This window comes from Pristiophorus japonicus, chromosome 1 (genome assembly GCF_044704955.1).
Source record: "Pristiophorus japonicus isolate sPriJap1 chromosome 1, sPriJap1.hap1, whole genome shotgun sequence".
Classification (NCBI taxonomy): Eukaryota; Metazoa; Chordata; class Chondrichthyes; family Pristiophoridae; genus Pristiophorus; species Pristiophorus japonicus.
In genome coordinates, this window is record NC_091977.1 from 515,360,167 (window position 1) to 515,384,998 (window position 24,832).

Here is a 24,832-nt window from a genome sequence, read left to right on the forward strand (position 1 = left end):
ACTGTGTGACAAGTTCTGGTGAATAGCCATTGAAGCAGACATGATGAGGCTGATTAAACAATGGCCTCCATAATATTGGGCCCTAATGCTTGCTCCATTTGAGATATCCTATGATGTCACTGGATAAAGGCCTAGCTCTGTCAAGCCCATGTAGTGGCTGATGTGCAACGGCCACCACACGTTAAAAATATCCACGCACAGACATCTTTCACCCCTAGAGTTCAGGACTGGAATATCGGGTCCTCCATTGAAACATCTATGAACTCATCCCTTTTGATGTGGAAGCAAGTCATCCTCGTTCGAGGGACCGCCTATGATGATCCTGTGTAAAATGTCACAGTCACCCGTTTTACGCCTGCATCGGAAAGTCAAATGAGCTCCATTGTCCAACCTCACATATGAATGGTGTCCACTGGGTGAAGTGCCAGAGGACCAGGCCCACTCTTCGAATCATAGCCCACCATCGGAGTTGACACATTCAGGAGAGGAGTCGAGAAGAGGAACATCTTTCTTTTTCTGTTTTGACTTGAATATTTTTATGTTTCAATGGAGAAATTCTTGCCCTTTAAGGTAAAAAGCAGTCAAGCATATTCCTGAATCCTTGTGATATTTTCTGTAATACAAAGGAAATCCTTCATATATATGGAGCTGTAAGATAAGTCTTCAACTGCATCTCTATTTTCATTGAAGTCCAAGATTGAAAAAATAAATTGCTAAAAACAACAAGGCTTTGCCTCTGGAATTTTTTTACAATGAAAGCCTAATCCTGTCGGGAGATTGGAACCTGGTCAGAGAGCTCACTGTCTTAGTTGCTATTTTGGTCAGTCTGAGTATGGAATGGAAGTTCCTGTCTCAATGAATTATTATTATTTTGTTATATAGTAAGGTTTGAAATCCTTTTATTTGTGTGCAGGAGCAATGCAAGAGACAGTCTACGATTTCTGGAGGATGATCTGGCAAGAAAATTCTGCGACCATCGTCATGGTGACAAACCTGGTGGAAGTTGGAAGGGTGAGTGTATCTCACAGAGAAAGGAATCCTTTCGCGAGGCTTTATTCATCTTCGCTTTTACAGGGATCTGACGGAGACAGGGTCGAGCAGAGATTTTTGGGGCTGTTTGGTATTCCAATCTTGTTCCTACCTCTCCCTTGCTGTAGTATGGTTCCAGGGATGTTAGTCACCCTTCCATATCAGCAAGGAACCGTTCTATATGCCTGAGCCTAGCCCATAAATGTTTGACCAAAGAGCGCATTGCACTCTAGTCTAATCCATTTATTGAGATAAGTACATTTAAAATAAAAAGAGGGGATATATTAAATAAACTAATCAAACTCAAAGAGGATGAAACCCCTGGTCCGGATGGATTGCATCCACGCATTTTAAAAGAATCTAGGGAAGAGATAGCAGAGGCATTACTACACATATTTAATAATTCGTTAGAAAAAGGTGTGGTGCCAGAGGACTGGCGGATAGATAACGTAATACCTATATTTAAGAAGAGGGATAGAACATGTCCAGGGAATTATAGACCAGTCAGCTTAAATCAGTGAGTGGAAAAATATTGGAAACCCTACTAAAGGAGAAAATAGAAGACCATCTAGAAACCAAAAATATAATAACAAATAGTCAGCATGGATTTCAAAAGGGAAAGTTTTGCTTGATCAATCTCATTGAATTTTTTGAAGAGGTAACAGAGAGAGTAAACAATGGTAATGCAGTAGATGTAATTTATCTAGATTTTCAAAAGGCCTTCAATAAGGTACCCCATAACACGGTCAGAGAATGCGGAGTCAGGGAACAAGTAGCAGAACGGATAGCTAGCTGGCTTCAAGACAGAAAGCAGAGAGTAGGGGTAAAAGGCAGCTATTCACAGTGGCAGAAGGTGAGTTGTGTTTCACACGATTCAGTGCTGGGACCACAGTTTTTCACAATTTATATTAACGATTTAAATTTTGGAATCAAAAACACGATTTCTAAATTTGCGCATGACACCAAATTGTCAATACTGAGGAGGACTGTAACAAATTACAGGAGGACATTAATAAACTTGCAGAATGGGCATATAATTGGCAAATGACGTTCAACACAGATAAATGTGAGGTATTACATTTTGGTAGGAAGAATAGGGAGGTCACTTATTACTTGGAGGAGCGAGTCTGGGTGGGGTAGAGGAACAAAGGGATCTCGGAGTACTAATACACAAATCACTAAAAGTTGCGACACAGGTTAGCAAGGCCGTAAAAAAAGCAAACCAAGCACGAGGGTTTATTTCTAGAGGTAAAGAATTGAAAAATAGGGAAGTTATGCTAAACCTGTATTGAACCTTGGTTAGACCACACTTGGAGTACTGCGTACAGTTCTGGTCGTCATATTGTAAAAGGGATCCAGAGGCACTGGAGAGAGTGCAGAGAAGATTTACAAGGATGATACCAGAAATGCGAGGGTATATATATCAGGAAAGGAAGAACATGCTCGGTCTCTTTTCTCTTGAAAAAAGAAGGCTGAGGGGTGACCTAATAGAGGTCTTTAAAATTATGAAAGATTTTGATAGAGTGGATACAGAGAGAATGTTTCCACTTGTGGGGAAGAGCTTAACTAGAGGCCATCAATATAAGATAGTCACAAAGAAATTCAATAGGGAATTCAGAAGAAACTTCTTTATCCAAAGAATGGTGCGAATGTGGAACTCGCTACCACAGCGGGTGGTTGAAGTGAATAGTATGGATGTATTTAAGGGGAGGCTTGACAAGAGGGAGAAGGGGGTGGAGGGTTATGCTGATAGATTTAGATGAGTAAAGACGGCTCTCGCACAGGCCCCACAAACTATGGCCGAGAGGGCAAAGGCGGCCGTGATCCCGGCACAACCGACAGGATTGCCGCCTGTGAAATTTTCCATTGGGGAATCTCCCACTTGTCGGACGTAACTTTGCCGGAAGAGCCACAGAAACCCCGGAAATATGTGGGCCGACATGAGATAAATCGACAAGGTGTCACCAAGCCTAGGTTCTAAAGGCCTGAAGAAGACTCTAGACGGAAGGGAAGATTGGGTGAGATAAGGGGATGAATTTCCCAGCGGGGGTTGTTCGTCCACTTGTTCACCGTAACTTCGGCAGAAGAGCTGTGGAAAAGAAACGGCGCAAGCGACATTTACTCCATTTTTCCGGGGTTTCCGTGGCTCTTCCGTAAAAGTTACGTCTGACAAGTGAGAGATTTCCCAATGGAGAATTACCCCTAAGGATGTCTAAGCTTTAATGATCCGGAGGAAGAATTAGCGCAGGAAACGGTGCAGTGAATCTGTGCGTACAAGCACCTGCGCGTAAAGACCAGGTCTCCAGTCGTCTTGGATAACCCTTGTTACTGGACCAAGACCTAGCTCTGTCAAGCCCGTGTGGTGGCTGGTGTGCAACGGCCACCACACGTTAAAAAAATCCACGCGCAGGCATCTTCCACCCTTCAAGATGTAGTTCAGGACCTGGAATATTAGGACCTTCATTGAAACACCTGTGAACTCATCCCTTTTTTGGCGTGGAAGCAAGTCATCCTCGTTCCAAGGGACTGCCTATGATGATGATGATATTTATTTGTTTACCTTATTGTTTAGTACGTGTTTTCAAGAAACACATTAGTTTAAAAAATAGCTTTTAAACACAAAACATGTTCTTGCACTTTAATCAAATCACAACACCACAGTGGAAACAAAATGGCAACCACCACACCGTCAGGCCGACCAAAAATGACTTTCCTATTAAGCGAATCTCACCATCTTTTGACATCGAGATTGTATCTGTGAATTACCTTCCCTCTCGTCTGCCCCATCTTCAATCCCAAAGCAATTTTTTAAACGTTTTAAGTGAAGCAGTGATTCCCTAAGGCGTGCAAGCACCTGCTGCCGACGATTCAGCGTGGTCAGGGCGCCTCAGGCTGGGCTTTGGCTCATCCATCACTGCCTGTCATTCTCGAAAAATTCCTCATAAATATGGACGCCGCTCCCTGCTTGTTCGCTACCAGCGAGGGATTGTGGTCTGTGGCTTTCCCAGGACCGACTGCCCTGCCTACTGCTGCTACCAAAGTCACACAAAAGCTGTGCTTTGACTGTTTTCATCTAATGAACCCACACATGATGCCATAAACCATTTATCCAACAGCGTAGCGCACAGCCGCTCACATCTGCCCCGCTTGTGCTGGGACTCAAACCTCTGATGTGCTGTTGACAAAGGCCCAACTGCTCCCTCTGCCAACATTCCTATTGCTATAAACTGCAAAACCTCGAGTGGCAATTTCACTGAATGGTTTTTCAATATGTTTAGCAGTAAATATATATTTAGTTAAATGGACGGCTCATCAGTAGATGGTTGTTTGTTCAGCTGGTGAAATGGCAGTTCTCAGGTACTCAGAGAAAGCTGCCATATTATTACTGACCCAATCGTCGCTTTGTGCATCAGGCCCAATGGAACCGGAGGTACGAGGTGACCGATGTCTAATAAAGACTGATTCGACTTTTATTGCTTGTATAATTACTCGGGTGTCCTGTGACTCTGACTGTACTTACGTTTGATGACACTGACATAAACAAATCTCCAGTTACCATACCAAAGCAAAAGACTACCATTGTTCCACTCCATTCCCACTCTGACCTCTCCGTCCTCGGCCTCTTACACTGTTCCAATGAAGCTCAACGTAAGCTCGAGGAACAGCACCTCATCTTTCGTTTCGGCACTTTACAGCCTCTGGACTTAAGTTCAACAATTTCAAACCATAATCTCTGCCCCGAATTTTTTTCTATTTTCTTTGGCTGTTGATGATTCTGCATTTCCATTCATACCCTATCTAGACTCATCTTTTGTTTCGTAACTTGTCCCATTACCATCTCCTTTTGCCTTGCACCATCATCCTTTTTGTCTCTTCGGGGCCGACATTGCACCTCCTCCCCTCCCCCCCCCCCACTAAACAGTGGAACACCTGCCATTTTTTTTGTTTTTGCTCCAACCCAATCCATGGGGCGGAGAGTCGGCCAATATTCAGCACTTGGATTTTTTTCCGGTCGGGCCGGTATTTGGTGTGGCTGCAGGGCGGAAGAGCCCATCACTCTTGTCCTCGCTGATCCATATTGCCTCTTGCTTCCCCAATACCTCAAATTTAATATTCTGATACCTGATCTCTCCAGCACCTTGCCGTTTCTTATCTCTGTAACTTCCTGAAGTCCTACAACCCTCCTGCGAACTATATTTCTTCAGTCACTCAGGTCCTACGCCCTGGAATTTATGTGTCAAAATGAGGTCTTGCTAGCCTGTAGCAAAGCCTCACTTTTTGGCACTGATTTGTCAATCAGAAAATCAAGCAGCCCACGAATCAAACACACCAATTTTCCAGCCCACATCTGTTACCTGTCTGAATCCGTAATGCTTCAGGTCCTATCAAAATCAAGACTTTAATTTCAATGCAGTGGCAATGCAGTAACATCCTGGCTGGTCCACCAACTGAGCTTATCTGACAACTCCATGATGTGGCAATGACATTGAAAATATTTGAAACCTGAATTTAAATTTTTTGAAAAAGATCATCAGTCAATATAGATTAATCTTGCATGGCAGAATAAATCCCGTACAACCCAACAGATTTAAAGCTACAGGGAAGCCATTAGTATTTTTCTTTCAAGAGAGTGATTACAGACAGGGGAAAATCCAAATGAGGAATTATCTGAATTGTGTGATAAACTCAGTGCGGAAGGCTCAAACATTAGTTGCATAATTTATGGTTGTAATGTATTTGCTTCATGGGTTCTTGCTTAAGAATTCATAGCAACACATCGCTATTAAGAACGAATTGGTTTATTAACAAAGGTTTAACAATCACACTACAAATTATCAGTTCACCCACTAGGCTCACAACCGCACATCTCATCGTGGATGACCTAGACCCAATTGACTGGGGTTTTATTGAGCCTTGTGAACATCATGTGATTGGCTAAGCCACTTACAATGCAACAGCGCTGCAACTCTTTTGTAGCAAAACATAAATAAACATTAAATCCAGTGCCCCCTGATCTGGGGGACACCAGAAACAGTAAACAAGTGCCTTTTTTTTTTGTGGGCATTTTTTGTGGGTTTTTTTGCTTTTTTTTTGGCACTAAAACATACAATACAAGAGCCCCCTATAAAAGGGGAGAGGAACACTAAATCCGGCAATAAAACAAATTAAACTTTAAAACATATAAAATCAAATTAAAATTTGGTTGCCGGGGGTGACAATGCACTCCAGTCCCTCCGGCGCCCACCTCTCGCGGAAGGCCGCGAGCGTACCGGTGGACACCGTGTGCTCCATCTGCAAGGACACCCTGGACCGGATGTAGGCGCGGAAGAGAGGCAGGCAGTCGGGCTGAACGACCCCCTCGACCGCCCGCTGCCTGGACCAGCTGATGCAACAGTGCTACAACTCTTTTGTGGAGGGGAACAAAATAGACATTAGATCAAGTGCCCCCCGATCTGGGGGACACTCCAGATACTTAACTGCCCCTTTTTCTAATAAATGTTTTTTTTTTGTTTTTTTTGTGTTTTTAAAAAAATTTTGGGGGGCATTAAAATCATATATTTTACAACTACCCCCTATAAAAGGGGAGGGGGACACTAAGAACCCGGCAATTAAAACAAATTAAACTTTAAAACAAATAAAATCAAATGAAAATTTGGTTGCCAGGGGTGACGATGCACTCCAGTCCCTCCGGCGCCCACCTCTCGCGGAAGGCCGCGAGCGTACCGGTGGACACCGCGTGTTCCATCTCTAAGGACACCCTGGCCCGGATGTAGGCGCTGAAGAGAGGCAGGCAGTCAGGCTGAACGACCCCCTCGACCGCCCGCTGCCTGGACCGGCTGATGCAACAGTGCTACACACTTGTGAGCATAGTCACAGGTGCATACATTACAATGGTGCCGTTTTTTGCATCAAATCTATCAGAATTGCACAAATATTTTTTTGAATACATAAGGGTTGAAATTGGGTACTGCCGTTCTTGAGGCAGTGTCACCGCCTGTATGCTGATACTAAAACATCTCCGATCCACACACACACACTTCTCCACTCTTAACACTAATGAAAACATGCATAAATAAATAGAGAAAAACTTACCTTCCTTTTCTGGGCGATTCCGCCCAAGATCCGCACTTTAATGACAACTTTATGGCCGCCTCCCGATACAGCAGCCGTACAAAGCAAATGTCGTGACAGAGGCGTCAAAGAGGGGTTGTACGCGAGATGACGTCACCATGCGGGTGCCGTTCTCCGGCACAACGTTGCCTCTTGGCGCTTCTGCCAAAGAGCCGACTCAATTTAGGTCAAGGCGCCAACGCCGCTTACCGACGATAGTAGGCCTTTGCCGCCCTTTAGCCGCCTAGCACCGGCGGTAACAGGCGGTGTACAAAACCCAATCTCGACCCCATGGATCTTGAAGGTATGCTGTGTGAGTATTTGTGTTCAAAAGATTAATTACAATTTCTTTGCCCACAATTTTAATGGAGGTGGTAACCCATGGGTTAAGAGCTATGGTGATGTAATGGTCACAGGAATTGTATTGTGTTTGTATAGTAATATTCACACAGTATGACATTCAAGGCCATGGTGACTTGGGCCAGATCTGTAAGGAGGAACAGGTAAAACATAAGAAGATTAGAACATAAGAATTAGGAACAGGAGTAGGCCATCTCGCCCCTCGAGCCTGCTCCGCCATTCAACAAGATCATGGCTGATCTGGCCGTGGACTCAGCTCCACTTACCCGCCCGCTCCCCGTAACCCTTAATTCCCTTATTGGTTAAAAATCTATCTATCTGTGACTTGAATACATTCAATGAGCTAGCCTCAACTGCTTTCTTGGGCAGAGAATTCCACAGATTCACAACCCTCTGGGAGAAGAAATTCCTTCTCAACTCGGTTTTAAATTGGCTCCCCCGTATTTTGAGGCTGTGCCCCCTAGTTCTAGTCTCCCCGATCAGTGGAAACAACCTCTCTGCTTCTATCTTGTCTATCCCTTTCATTATTTTAAATGTTTCTATAAGATCACCCCTCATCCTTCTGAACTCCAACGAGTAAAGACCCAGTCTACTCAATCTATCATCATAAGGTAACCCCCTCATCTCCGGAATCAGCCTAGTGAATCGTCTCCGTACCCCTCCAAAGCTAGTATATCCTTCCTTAAGTAAGGTGACCAAAACTGCACGCAGTACTCCAGGTGCGGCCTCACCAATACCCTATACAGTTGCAGCAGGACCTCCCTGCTTTTGTACTCCATCCCTCTCGCAATGAAGGCCAACATTCCATTCGCCTTCCTGATTACCCGCTGCACCTGAAAACTAACTTTTTGGGATTCATGCACAAGGACCCCCAGGTCCCTCTGCACCGCAGCATGTTGTAATTTCTCCCCATTCAAATAATATTCCCTTTTACTGTTTTTTTTCCCAAGGTGAATGACCTCACACTTTCCGACATTGTATTCCATCTGCCAAACCTTAGCCCATTCGCTTAACCTATCTAAATCTCTTTGCAGCCTCTCTGTGTCCTCTACACAACCCGCTTTCCCACTAATCTTTGTGTCATCTGCAAATTTTGTTACAAAAGGAAGGGAAATAGTGCCAGTTCTGTGGTTCAGTGTGCTGGGAGACACAATACACAACTGGGTAGAACCAGCCCTGAACTGGGAGAGGACAATCAACACCAATTTCATTCTGGCCTACAATTCCACAGTTTCCATTCCGTATGAGGCAATGTGCTTGTTCCTGTCTCCTGTGTAAATCTGACAAAGGCCCCAGATTTAATGCAAAAATATTTACGTACACACCTGGCATTTGTATTGGGTTTTATCTTTTTCCATTGTGTGCCCTTTTGTTAAGGGAATAAGGTAAGGTCCGTGCAAACAGGTGCCCTTAAATAGCCCTTGGAAGGACTTTTTGTAATGTTATCATAGTGGGATCTTTTGTTAGACGTTTTCCGTATATTTCTGATATTTTTATTAATATATTAATTTTTGGAAAAATAAGTCAGCCCTTTCATGCATTATTTCTAAAGGACCTCAAATAATAATTCACAGTTGAGTTGGAGCAAGGTGAGAGAATGTTAGCCAGAATGTTAAACATCATTAAACCCACTTCTTCAACCAAGATAGAAACGTAGGAACAGAAGCAGGCCACTCAGACCCTCGAGCCTGCCCCGTCTTTCAATGGGATCATGGCTGATCTGCGCCTAACTCTATATACCCACCTTTGGCCCATATCCCTTCATACCTTTGGTTAACAGAAAGCTATCAATCTCTGATTTAAAATTAACAATTGATTGGGCATCAATTGCTGTTTGTGGAAGAGAGTTCCAAACTTCTACCACCCATTGAGCCCAAGTTTCGGGCCGTGCGTAAAACGCCGCAGCCCGGACCTGGACGCCCGTTTTTCGCGCCCCAAAGTGCGCCTAAAAAAAACTCACCTATTCTCCGGCTCCCTGCAGGTCCTCTGGAGCTGGGCGCGGTGCAGCATGAGCTGTGGGGAGGCGGAGCCAGGTCCCTGCACTGAAAACAGTGCCGGGACCTCTGCACATGCGCGCTACAGTGGGCGCGCATGTGCAGTCGCTCCAGGCACCCAAAACTGTGGGAGGGGCCCAAAGCACGCAGCCCCTAACCCTGGCCGAATGGCCTCACTGGGGCTGCGTGGATAAGGCTCACCTCCCACCCAACCGGACCCGAGCCGACTTGACTCCCACTCCCCGGACCCGACCCGACCTCCGCTCCCCCAACTCCCCCCCCCCCCCCGCAGGCGACCTGACCTCCACTTCCCCCCGCCGGCGACCCGACCTCCGCTTCCCCCCGCGACCCAACCTCCGCTTCCCCCCTCCCCTCTCCTTCCCTCCTCCCTCACCACCCCTCCCCTCTCTCTCCCCTACCCTCTCTCTCCGTCCCCTCCCCTCTCTCTCCCTCCCTCCCTCCCCTCTCCTCACTCCCTCCCTACCGCTCCCCTCTCCTTCCCTCCCTCTTCTCTCCTTCCCTCCCTCCCTCTCCTTCCCTCCCTCTCTCCTCTCTCCTTCCCTCCCTCCCCTCCCCCCTTTCTCCTCCTCCCCCTCCTCCCCCTCCTCCTCCTTCCTCCCCCTCTCCCTCCCCACCCCCTTCTCCCTCTCTTCCCCCCACCCCTCTTCCCCCCCTCTTCCCCCCCACCCCCCTTCTCCACCTCTCCCCTCCAACCCACCTTCTCCCCCTCCCCTCCCCTCGCTGTCAGAAACACAGACACTGACAGACAGAGAGTGAGAGACACACACACAGACAGACAGAGAGATAGAGACACTGACAGAGACACACTGGGGGGGCCGTCCCAGCACGTTGTTGGAGGACGCCCGGTGCTGCAGTCGGTAAGTAGAAAATGTTTTATTCATTATTTTTTTAATTTATTAATTTTTTTAAAATTTTTATTTTTATTTTTTTTGATTGATTTATTGGTTGATTTATTATCATTTATTATTGATGCTGGCTCTTTATTTGTAAAACTGAAGTGTTTAATGTTTGTAAACTTCCCTTTAAACCCCCCCCCCCCCCCGCCATTCCCTACGCCTGATTTGTAACCTACGCCTTATTTTCTAAGTGTAGACAAGGTTTTTCTGAGTGTACAAAAATCTACACTTACTCCATTCTAAGTTAGTTTGGAGTATGTTTTCACTGCCTAAACTTTCAAAACGGGAATAAGTGGCCGGACACGCCCCCTTTTGAAAAAAAAATCTGTTCCAAACTGAAACTGTTCTAACTGACTAGAACAGGAGCAAACTAAATGCCGAGAATTGCAATTTCTAAGATACTCCATTCTAAACCAGTTGCTCCAAAAAAACAGGAGCAACTCAGGCCGAAACTTGGCCCCAATGTGTGGAGAAGTGTTTCCTAATTTCACTCCTGAAAGGCCTGGCTCTCATTTTTAGACTATGCCCCCTAGTCCTCGACTCCCCAACCTATGGAAATAGTTTCTCTCTATCTACCCTGTTCCCCTTAATGGTGCTGCAATTCCGGTAGAGCTCTTCCTGCGGGAAAATGAAAGAAAAAGAGAAAAAAGATGCGCCCGTTGGAACTTCCGAGTCTGAGGCCTCTCGTGACTGCGCGTCGCAGCACGTGCACGTGGGGATGTGCGCAGGCCGGGAGCTGGAGACAGCAGCCAATCAGGTGTAGTTTAGATCTTCATTCATAGTAATAGGAGTTCCGTATGTCCAGAACTCCTATTACTATGAATGAGAAACCCCCCAAAACACAATAAAAGATAGAAAATAAACTACATATTTAACATTCATTTAACTTAAAGTTGTTATCTAAAAAAATATTTTCCCGACTTTTTAAAAAGTTTTTTTAATTAAGCCTTAAAATAAACTTACCGTAGTGGGGAGGGTTTTTAACAATAAAATGTGTTTTTATAACTTTATTTTAAAATGTTTTTGTCTATTTTTAAACCCTTGCCCTTATGAACATAGGCTATACACTTGCTTTTTCAGGCGCAAGATTTTAAAGGACATTTGCTGGGCAAGATATTCGTAAATATCGGAAATCTTGCCCTGCAAATGTCCTCGCTCCCGAACTTGACAGATCGGAAAAGCCGGTTTTCAGCGCATGTGCATTGCGTGCTGAAAACTGGCTTTTCCGATGCCTTCGTACAGACCCGGGACATCGGAATTTCAGGCCCATTATCTTGAAAACTTTGATCAGATCATCCCTTAACCTTCTAAATTCTACGGAATACAACCCTAATTTGTATAGTCTCTCCTCGTAACTTAACTCTTGAAGTCCGGGATCATTCTGGTAAACCTACGCTGCACTCTCTCCAAGGCCAGTATATCCTTCCTAAGGTGTGGTGCCCAGAACTGCTCACAGTACTCCAGGTGTGGTCTAACCAGGGTTTTGTACAGCTGCAGCATAACTTCTACCCCCTTGTATTCTAGTTCTTTAGCTATAAGGCCAGCATCCCATTAGCCTTTTTGATTATTTTCTGTACTTGTTCATGACATTTTAATGATCTAGAAACCTCAGCCCCCAAGTCTCTTTGTTTGGAGAGACTTTAACCTTTGTTTTTAACCTTTCACCATTTAGAAAGTACCCTGTTCTATCTCTTATAGGTCCAAAAGGGATGACATCGCATTTGTCTACATTGAAATCTATTTACCACAGTTTTGCCCATTCACTTAATCTGTCAATATCCCTCCATCTACACTGCCTGTGCTGCCTATCTGTGGCCTCGAACTTGCCACACTTGCCGCCTGCTGCCACCGACTGCCGCCAAGTGTTTTGGGTGGTCTCCCCTCAGTGCCAGTTTCCTCTAGGCCTCCCTCCAGCGGGAGGGGAGGACTGCTGGGAACCGTCCGCTAGCGCGCAAGGCGCTTACGTGCCCTCCCGCCCGCCGAGCTGCCAGCTTGCTCCGGGCGAGAGTCGGCGACAGCAGGGGGAAGGACCACCGCGTGGAGGCCGGTCTAACCTCAACGGTAAGTATGAAGACCTGGACAAAAAAGGCAAGTAAACTTCTTTTATTTATTTATTTTTACAGCGATTCAGGTGGATGGGGTCCCCTGAAGGTTTTCCAGTGAGTTTGATTTTGTGTAAATTTTTATGTGCTCCCCCCCCACCCTCCCTGGGTCCAACTCAATCCTCGGCGGCACTTTGGCGAGAATTGCATTTACCGCCGAGATTGGGAACACCCGCCCGCTGCTGCCCAGATTCAGGGCGAAAGTCATTTTTTTGCCGCCGGGCAGTCTTTGCAGATCTTTTTGAGGAATCTCCCTGGCAAAGTACCGCCAGGTCTCTCGGCGGTCCTTTGGGCGGCACTTGGGCGGGCCTTAGCTTTGACCAAGTTCGGGCCCTATATGTCTTCAGCAAATTTTAGATTGATGTCTTTTTATGCCATCATCTAAGTCATTAGTAAATACTGTAAATAGTTGAGGCCCCAACACTGCGGGACACCACTGATCACATCCTGCCAATTTGAGAACCTACCCTACTCTCTGACTCCTGCCGCCCAGCCAATTTCCTAACCAGGTCAGTAATTTGCCTTCAATTCCATGGGCTTCTACCTTAGATAGCAGTCTCTTATGTGGGATTTATCGAAAGCCTTCTAGAAGTTCATACAAATAACATCCATAAACATTCCCCTGCCCACTACTTTAGTCATCTCTTCAAAAAAAATTCAATCAGGTTTGTCAGGCATGACCTACCTTTCACACACCTTTCACAAATCCTGAATAAGGGAGTATAAATATAAGATAGTCACTGCCAGACCAAATAAAGAATTGCCGAGGAAAGTCTTTACAAAGTGAGTGGTGAGAATCTGGAACCTCTGCCTCATGGAGTGGTTGAAGCAGATATCACTGAAGCATTTAAGAGGAGGCTTAGTGCATTCATGAGGGAGAAAGGAAAAGAAGGATGTGGCGACAGAATGGGACGAGGTAATCAGAGTGGGGAGGAGGCTCGTGTGGACTATAAACATCAATTGGGCTGAATGGCGTGTATCTGTACTGTAGATTCTAGGTCATTCTGAGGAATTGTTGAGAATAAATTGCTCTTTTCTACAGCAGTATCAGTGAAACATTGCTTGTGGAGCTTTTAAATTTGACTCGCTTATTCCTTACTTTCTGCTTGGAAAAAAATTCTGAATTTCAAGCGATCTTCTTTTCCTTCGGGTATCAGGCTGACAAGCTCCTCAGTGAATTTAATCTGCACATAAAATGTTCCATTTGAAAGCAGCATTTTAAATAATATTACACATTTCTACTTTTGCTTTCTAAACACTGCAATTCCTTATATACGGTTTCAGTGTTTTGATATATGTCGAGGGATTGAGCTTGACGGATGTTAAGTTCTAATGGCCCTGTGCATTTTCTGACAGATATTTTTTCAACCTAAATCCATCTCTTCTGGCCGATAAAAGGTTGGAGGTGTATTTTGTGGCAGGTGTTATCAATCTGTTTTATATTTATAATTTCTACATTTGAACATGTCAAGGGGAGATCATTGACATTGGATAGTTATTGGGACCTGATGCACAGCTGTACTCAAATCTGCATCCATTTCTGTAGGGACAAGACATATTAAGGGAATCAAGGGATATGGGAATAATGCAGGAAAATGGAGTTGAGGTAGAAGATCAGCCATGATCTCATTGAATGGAGAAGCAGGCTCGAGGGGCTGAATGGCCTGCTCCTGCTTTTAATTCTTATGTTCTTAAGACCAAGGGCCTTAAAAGTTCACCAACTCACAGTACTCCAGAGACTGAGAACTCACTGAGCCAGGAGTTGCAGTTTGATTCTGCATCTTGCCAGGCTACACAGTCTCAATTTTTCACACATTATATCAAGAGCTGACTCCCTGAATGGGGGCACTTGCAGCAAGGAGCACTGGTCAGGAAATCATGGACTGGTACACCCTGATCTTTAAATGAATGTCTGGAAAATCATGGCAGACCAATGCCTCTACCAACACGGCCATTACCTCGCCTCACCTGAACCGCTCCATCGTGGAACCAGCCTTTTAAAGAAATAATTCCTCTGAGTTTTGTATTTTTTTTCTTTTTGTTGTGAGAAGAAAAGTAAGAATAAACTTGCATTTATATAGCACCTTTCACGACCCAAAATGCTTTACAACCAATGAATGAAGTACTTTTAAAGTGTAGTCACAGTTGTGATGTGGGAAACGCAGCAGCCAATCTGCACACAGCAAGCTCCCACAAACAGCAATGTGATAATGACCAGATGATCTGTTTTTGTTATGTTGATTGAGGGATAAGTAGAAGTCAGGGCGTTGAGATAACTCCCCTGCTCATCTTCGAAATAGTGGCATGGGATCTTTTACATTCACCTGAGAGAGCAGACGGGTCCTCGGTTTAACGTCTCGTCCGAAAGACGGCACCTCCGACAGTGCAGCACTCCTTCAGCACTGCACTGGAGTGTCAGCCTAGATTTTTGTGCTCAAGTCTCTGGAGTCAATCATATGATGAGAGAAGTTGCTCCTGACTTCTTTTCATTGTGTTTGTAACAGGGAAATGCTTTCCTGTTAATCTGTGCATTTTTCAAAAGAGTTGGGAAAGGGGATTACAGCAGATAGATCCAGTTGAAAAGATGTACAGGCACTGACACCATAGTCAAATTGTCTTTTTCTGAGCTCCAATTTCTGTGATCCAGTTACAGATTTAAAAATATTAGCCTATCTTTCTTTCAGAGGCTATTTTAACCTGCTGTGCCTTTCCAATATTTTCTGTATTTTTTTAAGTTCAGATTTCAACCTGAGTACATTGTGTTTTTTTATTTGTAAATGTGTGTATTTTTTGGAGGTTAATTCTAATGTACTTCTATTACTGCTGTCATGCTGACTACTGATTGATGGGGAAACCTGCCATTTATAGAGCAAGATAATTAGGACCGGCAGTGAAAGTGGCCAATCTTTTGGCAGGAGAGTGTTTGAGCGACAGTCATAATAGAACATGGGTTTTCATTTTGTATTTTCATAGCTGTAATTTGTTACAAAATTAAAATGTACTCACCTAATTAACGAGGGCATCTGATTGGCTAGATCAGTGCAAGCAGCATTCTAGTGCTACCTTAATGAAATCTTTTGTGGTAATCAATATGCTGACGGCAATTTGCTGCTTTTAAATGGCAGCAGCCGGATGAAGAGTTTGCAGATTGCACTGCTGGCAGCAGTGCAACAGCCCGCAGCGTTTAAAAGGGTAAGTGCATTGAATTGTGATTTAACCCTACATGTAATAAAGGCAGGTACCTTACTAGTCTTCCTCCGTCACTGTTTATTGTTGTGTTTTCCGTTTAAGAGTGATCAGTTAGAGGCAGTCTGCAGTGCTTTGAGAGCCCCAGAGGTGCTTTGCATACTTTTCCTTTTGTGACAACATCTTGCTTTTCCCACTCAAATGATTCATGGGGAAATCGGCTCATAATAAGCTGCCCTCATTTAAAATACTGAGCATGACCTTGAGATCCACTGGGAGAAGTTCTACATAAAATGTCTGCTCCCATGTGTAATGTATGGGAGGATGCTCACAGGTTTATAGTGCTGTTTCATTGTGAGTGGCTTAGCCAGTCACATGATGTTCAGACTCAATAAAACCCCAGTCAGTTGGGTCTAGGTCGTCCACGATGAGGTATGCAGTTGTGAGCATAGTGGATAAACTGGTAATGTGCAGCGTGATTGTTAAACCTTCATTAATCATGGGTGATTTTAACCTCCATATTGATTGGACAAATCAAATTGGTCAGGGTAGCCTTGAGGAGGAGTTCATAGAGTGCATAAGGGATGAGTTCCTTGAGCAGTATGTAATGGAACCAACCAGGGGGCAGTCTATCTTAGATCTGGACTTGTGTAATGAGACAGGATTAATAAACAATCTCCTAGTAAAGGAGCCCCTTGGAATGAGTGATCATAGCATGATTAAATTTCAATTTCAGATGGAGGGTGAGAAAGTTGGATCACTAACCAGCGTAGTAAGCTTAAATAAAGGAGACTACGAAGGTATGAGGGCAGAGTTGGCTAAAGTGGACTGGAAAATTAGATTAAAGTGTAGGACGGTTGATGAACAGTGGTGTACATTGAAGGAGATATTTCACACTTCTCAAGAAAAATATATTACAGCGAGGAGGAAAGGGTATAAGAGAAAAGATAGCCATCCATGGCTAACTAAAGAAATAAAGGATGATATCCAATTAAAAACAAGGGCATATAAAGTGGCTAAAACTAGTGGGAGGACAGAAGACTGGGAAGCTTTTAAAGGCCAGCAAAGAATGACTAAAAAAATGATTAAGAACGGAAAGATAGACTATGAAAGTGAACTAGCACAAAATATAAAAACAGATAGCAAGAGTTTCTATAGGCATATAAAAAGGAAAAGAGTGGCTAAAGTAAATGTTGGTCCCTTAGAGGACGAGACCGGGGAATTAGTGATGGGGAACATGGAGATGGCAGAAACTCTGAACAAATATTTTGTATCAGTCTTTACGGTAGAGGACACTAACAATATTCCAACAGTGGATAGTCAAGGGGCAGTGGAGGGGAGGAACTTAACACAATCGCAATCACTAAGGAGGTGGTACTCAATAAGATAATGGGCCTAAAGGCAGATAAATCCCCTGGACTTGATGGCTTGCATCCTAGGGTCTTAAGAGAAGCAAGATTGTGGATGCATTGGTTGTAATTTACCAAAATTCCCTGGATTCTGGGGAGGTCCCAGCAGATTGGAAAACTGCAAATGTAATGCCCCTATTTAAAAAAGGAGGCAGACAAAAAGCAGGAAACTATAGACCAGTTAGCCTAACATCGGTCGTTGGGAAAATGTTGGAGTCCATTATTAAAGAAGCAGCAGCAGGACAATTGGAAAAGCAAAATTCAGTCAGGCAGAGTCAGCATGGATTTATGAAAGGGAAGTCATGTTTGACAAATTTGCTGGAGTTCTTTGAGGATGTAACGAACAGGGTGGATAAAGGGGAACCAGTGGATGTGGTGTATTTGGACTTCCAGAAGGCATTTGGCAAGGTGCCACATAAAAGGTTACTACACAAGATAAAAGTTCACGGGGTTAGCTAACTAACAGAGAACAGAGAGTCGGGATAAATGGGTCATTTTCCGGTTGGCAAATAGTAACTAGTGGGATGCCGCAGGGATTGTTGCTGGGACCCCAACTATTTACAATCTATATTAATGACTTGGAAGAAGGGACTGAGTGTAATGTAGCCAAGTTTGCTGACGATACAAAGATGGGAGGAAAAGCAATGTGTGAGGAGGACACAAAAAATCTGCAAAAGGACATAGACAGGCTAAGTGAGTGGGTAAAATTTGGCCAATGGTATCTTGGCCTTTATTGCAAAGGGGATGGAGTATAAAAGCAAGGAAGTCTTGCTGCAGCTATTCAGGGTATTAGTGAGGCCACACTTAGAATACTGCGTGCAGTTTTGGTTTCCATATTTACGAAAGGAGAGACTTGCTTTGGAGTCAGTTCAGAGAAGGTTCACTAGGTTAACACCAGAGATGAGGGGGTTAACTTATGAGGAAAGGTTGAGTAGGTTGGGCCTCTACTCAGTGGAATTCAGAAGAATGAGAGGTGATCTTATCGAAACGTATAAGATTATAAAGGGGCTTGACAAGGTGGATGCAGAGAGGATGTTTCCACTGATAGGGGAGACTAGAACTAGAGGGCATGATCTTAGAATAAGGGGCCACCCATTTAAAACAGAAATGAGGAGAAATTTCTTCTCTCAGAGGGTTGTAAATCTGTGGAATTCGCTGCCTCAGAGAGCTGTGGAAGCTGGGTCATTGAATAAATTTAAGACAGAAGTACACATTTTCTTCAACGATAAGGGGATAAGGGTTTATGGGGAGCGGGGAGGGAAGTGGAGCTGAGTCCATGATCAGATCAGCCGTGATCGTATTGAATGGCAGAGCAGGCTCGAGGGGACGTATGGCCTACTCCTGCTCCTATTTTTTATGTTCTTATGTAATAGGTGGTGCACTCGCCTACCTTTTTCAAAGTGCGAGCCTGAATTACGGTACCTTACCTGCTGCCAGCAAGTATCCAAAGTTCATGACCATTGCACCCACAATTTTTCAATATGCACTGGCATTTTCCTTGCCGTGCCAGACCAACACAGACCATCAGTGGCTGAGCATCCAACCAGGAGGAGCGATGAGCATGATAATCATCAGATTTAACGTGAACCCACTTATGAGATAACCATGGTATCTTTTCCTATTGTGGGCAGGTTTCCCTGAAGCATACTCTGTGCAGTTAACTTCTGTCAACCTGCTCCAGTAAACTAGATAGCAGGATATCAATAGAGGACATGTCATGATCTAAGAACATTTAACACTTGAGAGGCACCCAGCAGTGTAGGGAGCTTAATGAATCAGTTGGTGCCCGAAATGTAGTCAAGACAAAATGCAGACAGGATTCCTTTAAAAGTTCAACTTTGGTCATACCTAACCAAGCTTGGGAGTTTAGCATAAACCTGTGGTGTGCTGCTGTAATGATCTTGATCGTTCAGTAAAAAGGAAAGTAGAGTTTGACTAATAGTAGTGCTGGAATGAAGACTCTCTTGATCTTAAGATAGAAATCATTAATTAAGAACAAACCTTTTGCTAATAGGATTGATCTAGTCCTGGGAATGTTTAATGGAATTGAACATCTTCTACCAAGAGTGCAGATGGGTTGTGCTTGTTTTGCTCAGATCCATCACTTTGCTCCGACTTCAAGGAGGAAGGAGAGGAAAGGTATATTGTAAGATATGAAATCAGTTCCACTGTAATGTGGTACTTATATACTTTACAGATCAATAATGAGTGCTTAAAGTGCCAACAATTGAAATCTCAGAAAACTGTCAATTTCCAGAGCATTGCAGTTCAGTGAATAGCACAGGAATACTAATGTGTGGGTCAATGCTTCATGCTGAATAATATCAGAATTCTGCAACATAGCAGCAGGACGCATTTTCCATATGGATTCTCTGCAAATATTCTGCACTGCTAAATCTCCGACTGTTGCTTTTCACAAATATGCAAAAGCTTAGAGAATAGAAGCTTAAACCAGTCGCGAGATAAAGTTCTACGACAATAGAAGAACTCAAAGGCGATTGCCACGGTAACGGGTAAAATCATCTCCTAAGGCTGTGTCTATGTAAATAAAGAAAGCAGAATCAGTCACAAAATACTCTAAACGTTATCCCAGGGCTGTTTTTTTTTCCTGAAGATAAATTTGCTTTCTTTATCTGCGTGGACTTCAGCTATTTTAACTATGGGGCCGAAATTGCCCACCGGCCCGATTGGAGCGGATAATTTGAATTAACTGAAGATTTGGCACCCGTAGAGATGGGGCGGAGAATGGAGCGATATTTGGGACTTTGTATTTTTGGGGGGGAGGGGAGGAAACCTCCCGGCGCTCTCGGGCGATGTTGGAGTCGGGAGCGGGGCGGGACAGAGTCGGGAGAGGGTCGGAAGGCGGGCGGTGTCAGCAGTGCGTCGCAATGCCCTCCCCTTCACTTAAAGAGGAGGCACGCTGCGAGGCCGAATTAAGCCTGCGTTGTGCCCACTGGGCCGCCAGGGAGGGGTTCGGCTGGGCCAGTGGCCTGGCATCCAAGAGGGGGTGCCGGGCTGCCTGTTGGCGGGCAGACTCTGGAGGCGGGCTAACAACTAAAACAAAATGGCGGCTATGGCGGTACACCCTCCCCTTTAAGGGCGGACATAGTGCCCAGCCACCGGCAGCTTCGCGCCGCGCGATCGCAATTCCCCCCGCGGGGCGCAAAACTGGTTGGCGCCGGGCGGTAAGGGGTTGGCGCGCTAGGAAAGACAGGGTGCGATGGGCAATTGTGGGCGGGTCACACCCTCTGCCTGCCCCAGGTCGGTAAGGCCTTACCGCCCCGATTATTGCCTCTCACAGGCGGTAACGGGACTTAAAAAGGGGGGCAATTTGGGCCCCTTTGTCTGAATATTAAAAAAACTGTAATTGCTGATTCTCTTCATATTGCTGTATGCCAACAGGTGAAGTGCTGCAAGTATTGGCCAGATGACACTGAAATCTACAGAGACATTAAAGTAACTCTCATTGAGACAGAACTGTTGGCTGAATACGTCATTAGAACATTTGCAGTGGAGAAGGTAAGAAACCTTTTTATGTTTAGAATCATAATTAAAAGGCCCTTGAAACTGTGGCCATTGCACATTGGGTGAAACTTATCATGGCCAATAATGACCATCAGTCTGTTTTCTGTCTGAGCGCGCAACTCGAGCATTATGTTTGGGCGACTCCATTGTCTCTGAGCAATGGATTGAAAATGATCAGGTAATTACATGATAATTTGAAGGGTAGAGGTACACAAGTTTCTGCCGATGTAATGAAGATGTGGGTGGGAGTGGGTGTGCATTGTTAATTGTCAGTACACGGTTTGAATCCATAGTACATTTAGCACCTTCTCGTACAAGTTATTTATCTCCACCTGTTCCTTTGTGGTTCTCAAGGAAACAAATGCAATTTTTCCTCCTTTTAATAGAGAGCACATTTCTAGAAAATGGGGCCTTAGAAGCGCAAAGCAGGGTTGCCACATATACACGGTTTGCACATGGTGTGAATTCCTATTTCAATTCCTGTTATCTCAATGCGAATTCTTGCCACCCCAATGCAAATTCTCGCTATCTTTATTCTGCTATCTCTATGTGAATTCTTATCTTGTAAATGCCATTGGACTGGATTTTCTGCTCTGTTTGCGCCCTAGAGGGGCGGTAAATTATGTTTCTGGGCGTAACGTCGGGCGCCCAAGTTTTAGCCCAGCTGGTAAATTAGTCTCCTCGTGTGCCGTGGTGCAAAAACTTCCCGCCCCGCCCTCCAGTTTGACTGAGATTACGACGTCAATATCGTGCAATGCTGCGCTTGCACCCCGGATGGAAAATTCGACCATTACGCCTCATTTAACGTCCACCGCAGAAAACGTCTGAAAATAACGGTGTTCCCAGGGTGCAGCAGGTGGTATTAGCAGCATATTTAAATGGAGGGAGGAGGATCCTACATCGCAGGTCATAGGTGACTGCAACGGTTGCGCACAGCACGCTGCGTGAAGCTCTGCTATTACAGTGTCCTGACAAGGTCAGTGAGAGAATTTAATGGGGGAATTTCTAGTTCGCCAGTGTATCATGCTGGTTGCTATTGGCAGGTGGCTTCAAGCTAGAAGAAGGGCTGCTGGCCATGTCAGGACACGGACGAGGAGAGGCCAAAGACTTCTGGGGAGGAGGACTTACCCCCGGCGGGTTTACAGGGAACAACGCTCATACCTCCAGCTCTCTAGAGGAGCAGTGTGTGAGAAGGCTGCGCTTCCGAAAGGAAGTGCTGAAAGAGATATGCTATTTCCTACAGGCAGACCTGCAGCCTTCCAGCACCAACATGTCTGTACTGCCCATAGCAGTGAAGGTGACTGTGGCACTCGCCTTCTATGCCTCCAGCTCCTTCCAGGCAGCAGCATCTCTCAATACGCCACAAATCGCTGCATTTGCCAGGTCACAAAGGCTCTGTACGCCCACAATGGACTTCATAAAGTTCCCAATGAGCAGGGACAGCCACAATGAGAGGGCATGTGGGTTTGGCAGAATTGCAGGCTTCCCGAGGGTTCAAGGAGCCATTGACTGTACACATGTGGCTTTGCGAGCACTATTGGACAACGCAAAGGTAATCAGAAACCAAAAGCGATACCATTCTCTAAATGCCCAGCTGGTGTGTGACCACACACAGCGCATCCTCGCAGTGAATGCCCGCTATCCAGGGAGTGCACATGATGCTTGCATCTTGTGTGAGAGCAGTATCTCATGAATGTTTCAGCGACAAAGGGAAGGGCAGGGCTGGCTGATCGGGGACAAAGGATAGGGCGTAGCCACCTGGCTCATGACCCCCCTTCGCAACCCCACCACAGAAGCTGACCAGCACTACATTGAGAGCCATGCAGCCACCCACAACATCATTGAACAGACAACTGGGGTGCTCAAGCAGTGCTTTCGAAGCCTGGACCACTCTGGAGGCAGCCTTCAATACTCCGCTCAACAGGTCTCCGAATTCATTGTGATGTGCTGCATGCTGCATAACTTGGCCATCATGAGGGGCCAGGCATTGCCAGTGAGGATTGCAGGACCACCTCAGGAGGGGGATGATGAAGAGGAGCCTGTCGAGGCCCCGGTTGCACAGCAACCCCATCCACGGGAGAGACAGTGTCAGGACGCTGCGAGAGCAAGAGCCTCATGGCGCCAGCTCATAATGGACCGGTTTGGTTGAATGGAGGAAGCTGAGGGATGTATCTAATACTGGCCATGCTATGTGCCACCGTACAGGCACATCTACGCTGAGCTTTTGAATGATACAAACGACACCAACGGCAAAGGGTCAAAGTGACATTTTTATCAAAAAAAGTTACAAACAATGCACCCCCAACAAAACCAAATGACACAATAAACCATCATAGCCGAACGATACAATAAAATATCCTAATAAACGATACAATAAACAGAATTCTGCTGCAAGTTACTTAACAACAAGTGCATTATTAAAAAACTACTATTTACAGGTGTTCTGATAAAATATCAAGGCATCTGCAGAAGGCTGTCCCAAAGTGAATAGGACTTGACCTGAGATTTCCCCCCCCCCCACCCGCTTCCCTTCATCCCTCTCCCATGCCTACTGCTCTTTCTCAATGAAGCCTCAGTGCCTATAGGAAGGCTGCTGTGTTAGGGGGGCAGACGGTGCAGACGGAATATGAGGACGCTCTGGGCCTGGAAGGCCCGGCTGCGGATTGCTGCGCCTCATTATCGGCAGAATCAGTCACTGGTTTTTCGAGTGTGTGCCGTATAGGGTGCAAGGTTGGAGAGTCAGTGGTGGGAGCCAGAATGCTGTCATCCTGAGGAAGGACAGCGCCTTCCATTTCAACTCTGCCATTGCCAGATGTTGATGGCTTCCAGGATGCCTGTCGTGATTGTGACTGTTCTTCTGCCAGCAGAAAACAACAGATGTGCGATGAGCAGCAGGGTAGGGGGCAGGGTGATGATAGGAAGGTGGCATTGCATATGTACATGTGAAGGCCCCGCGTCACTTCTTAATACGTCTCAATGAAGTCGCATCAGTCGCGCAATCCAGTTACATCCCCTCACTACCCGAAGGAGGCTCAGCATCGCCTCCGGCAACTGTCCGAGCTGGTACACCAATGAGGGCACACACCCGTTCCTCGACATCTGTTAAGTCCAGGATCTGAGGCGGATCCCCGCCTCTCCGGCACTGCTCATGCCTGTTGTGTGAGAGCTTCACCTACAATGAGAAAAATAGGAAGGATTCAGAAAAGGTACACCTCCAGTTGTGCCACATATGCCGACCATAGTTCAATAGCTGAGACTGTGTGGATGTGCAAATGTCTTCACTTCAATCTGTGTGGATGTTGCATGAGCTTTGTGAGCGATGGGTAGGAGGTGAGAGGGTCATAACATGGGGCTGCAGGTGATCTTTATGAAACCCATATCAGTGGGAGTGTATTGTGAGGAAGGTTCTCAATGATTAGGGAACAAGAGGATATGTGCATCCCTAATTAAGAGGCAATGGCTGGAGAAGTCAGCCTTCAGCTTTCTGATGCATTGTGAAACCCACACCACAGGTTGCAAGACTTTCAAATACATGAAAGACCTCTCATAGTGTCTGACTTTCATGTTGGAAGGATAGCAGGCATATATAAATGTGAAGGGTACTCACCTTGATGACCCTTGGTTAGGTCGTTGAACATTTTGCGGCATTGGGTGTCAGTTCTGGCCACCGTGTCTGCCGCAGGCACCTCCCGGGCAATTTCACGCCATATCCGTTTGAAAATAGTTGGCAGCGGTCTCCCTCCCCCAACCAGATGGAGTGATGTCCACCTCCTCTCCATTGCATGGACTAGGGCCTCAGCAGCCTCCATTGAGAAACGCCTGGCACGCTGCCTGGCCTCCTGCTGCTCCATCTCTGCAGAAGTGCCAGAAGTTGGGCGGGTCATCTGCACATGCGCCGAGAAATCAACGGCACCCTAAAATAACGTCGGCACCCTAAAATAACGTCGGCACCCTAAAATAACGTCGGCACCCTAAAATAACGTCGGCACCCTAAAATAACGTCGGCACCCTAAAATAACGTTTGCACCCTAAAATAACGTCGGCACCCTAAAATAACGTCGGCACCCTAAAATAACGTCGGCACCCTAAAATAACGTCGGCACCCTAAAATAACGTCGGCACCCTAAAATAACGTTTGCACCCTAAAATAACGTCGGCACCCTAAAATAACGTCGGCACCCTAAAATAACGTCGGCACC

At 45.5% G+C, this 24,832-nt stretch overlaps 1 protein-coding gene across 8 annotated transcripts in view; it reads left to right on the plus strand.

Moving 5' to 3' along the window:
• Nucleotides 1-24,832, plus strand: part of LOC139277433 (receptor-type tyrosine-protein phosphatase mu-like) — a 1,220,924-nt gene that overhangs the window by 1,139,446 nt on the left and 56,646 nt on the right. For all 8 annotated transcript variants that reach the window (XM_070895883.1, XM_070895900.1, XM_070895892.1 and 5 more), the window contains 2 exons: nt 914-1,011; nt 20,511-20,627. In XM_070895883.1, the coding sequence (XP_070751984.1) occupies nt 914-1,011; nt 20,511-20,627 (215 nt within the window). The remainder of the gene's footprint in view (nt 1-913; nt 1,012-20,510; nt 20,628-24,832) is intronic.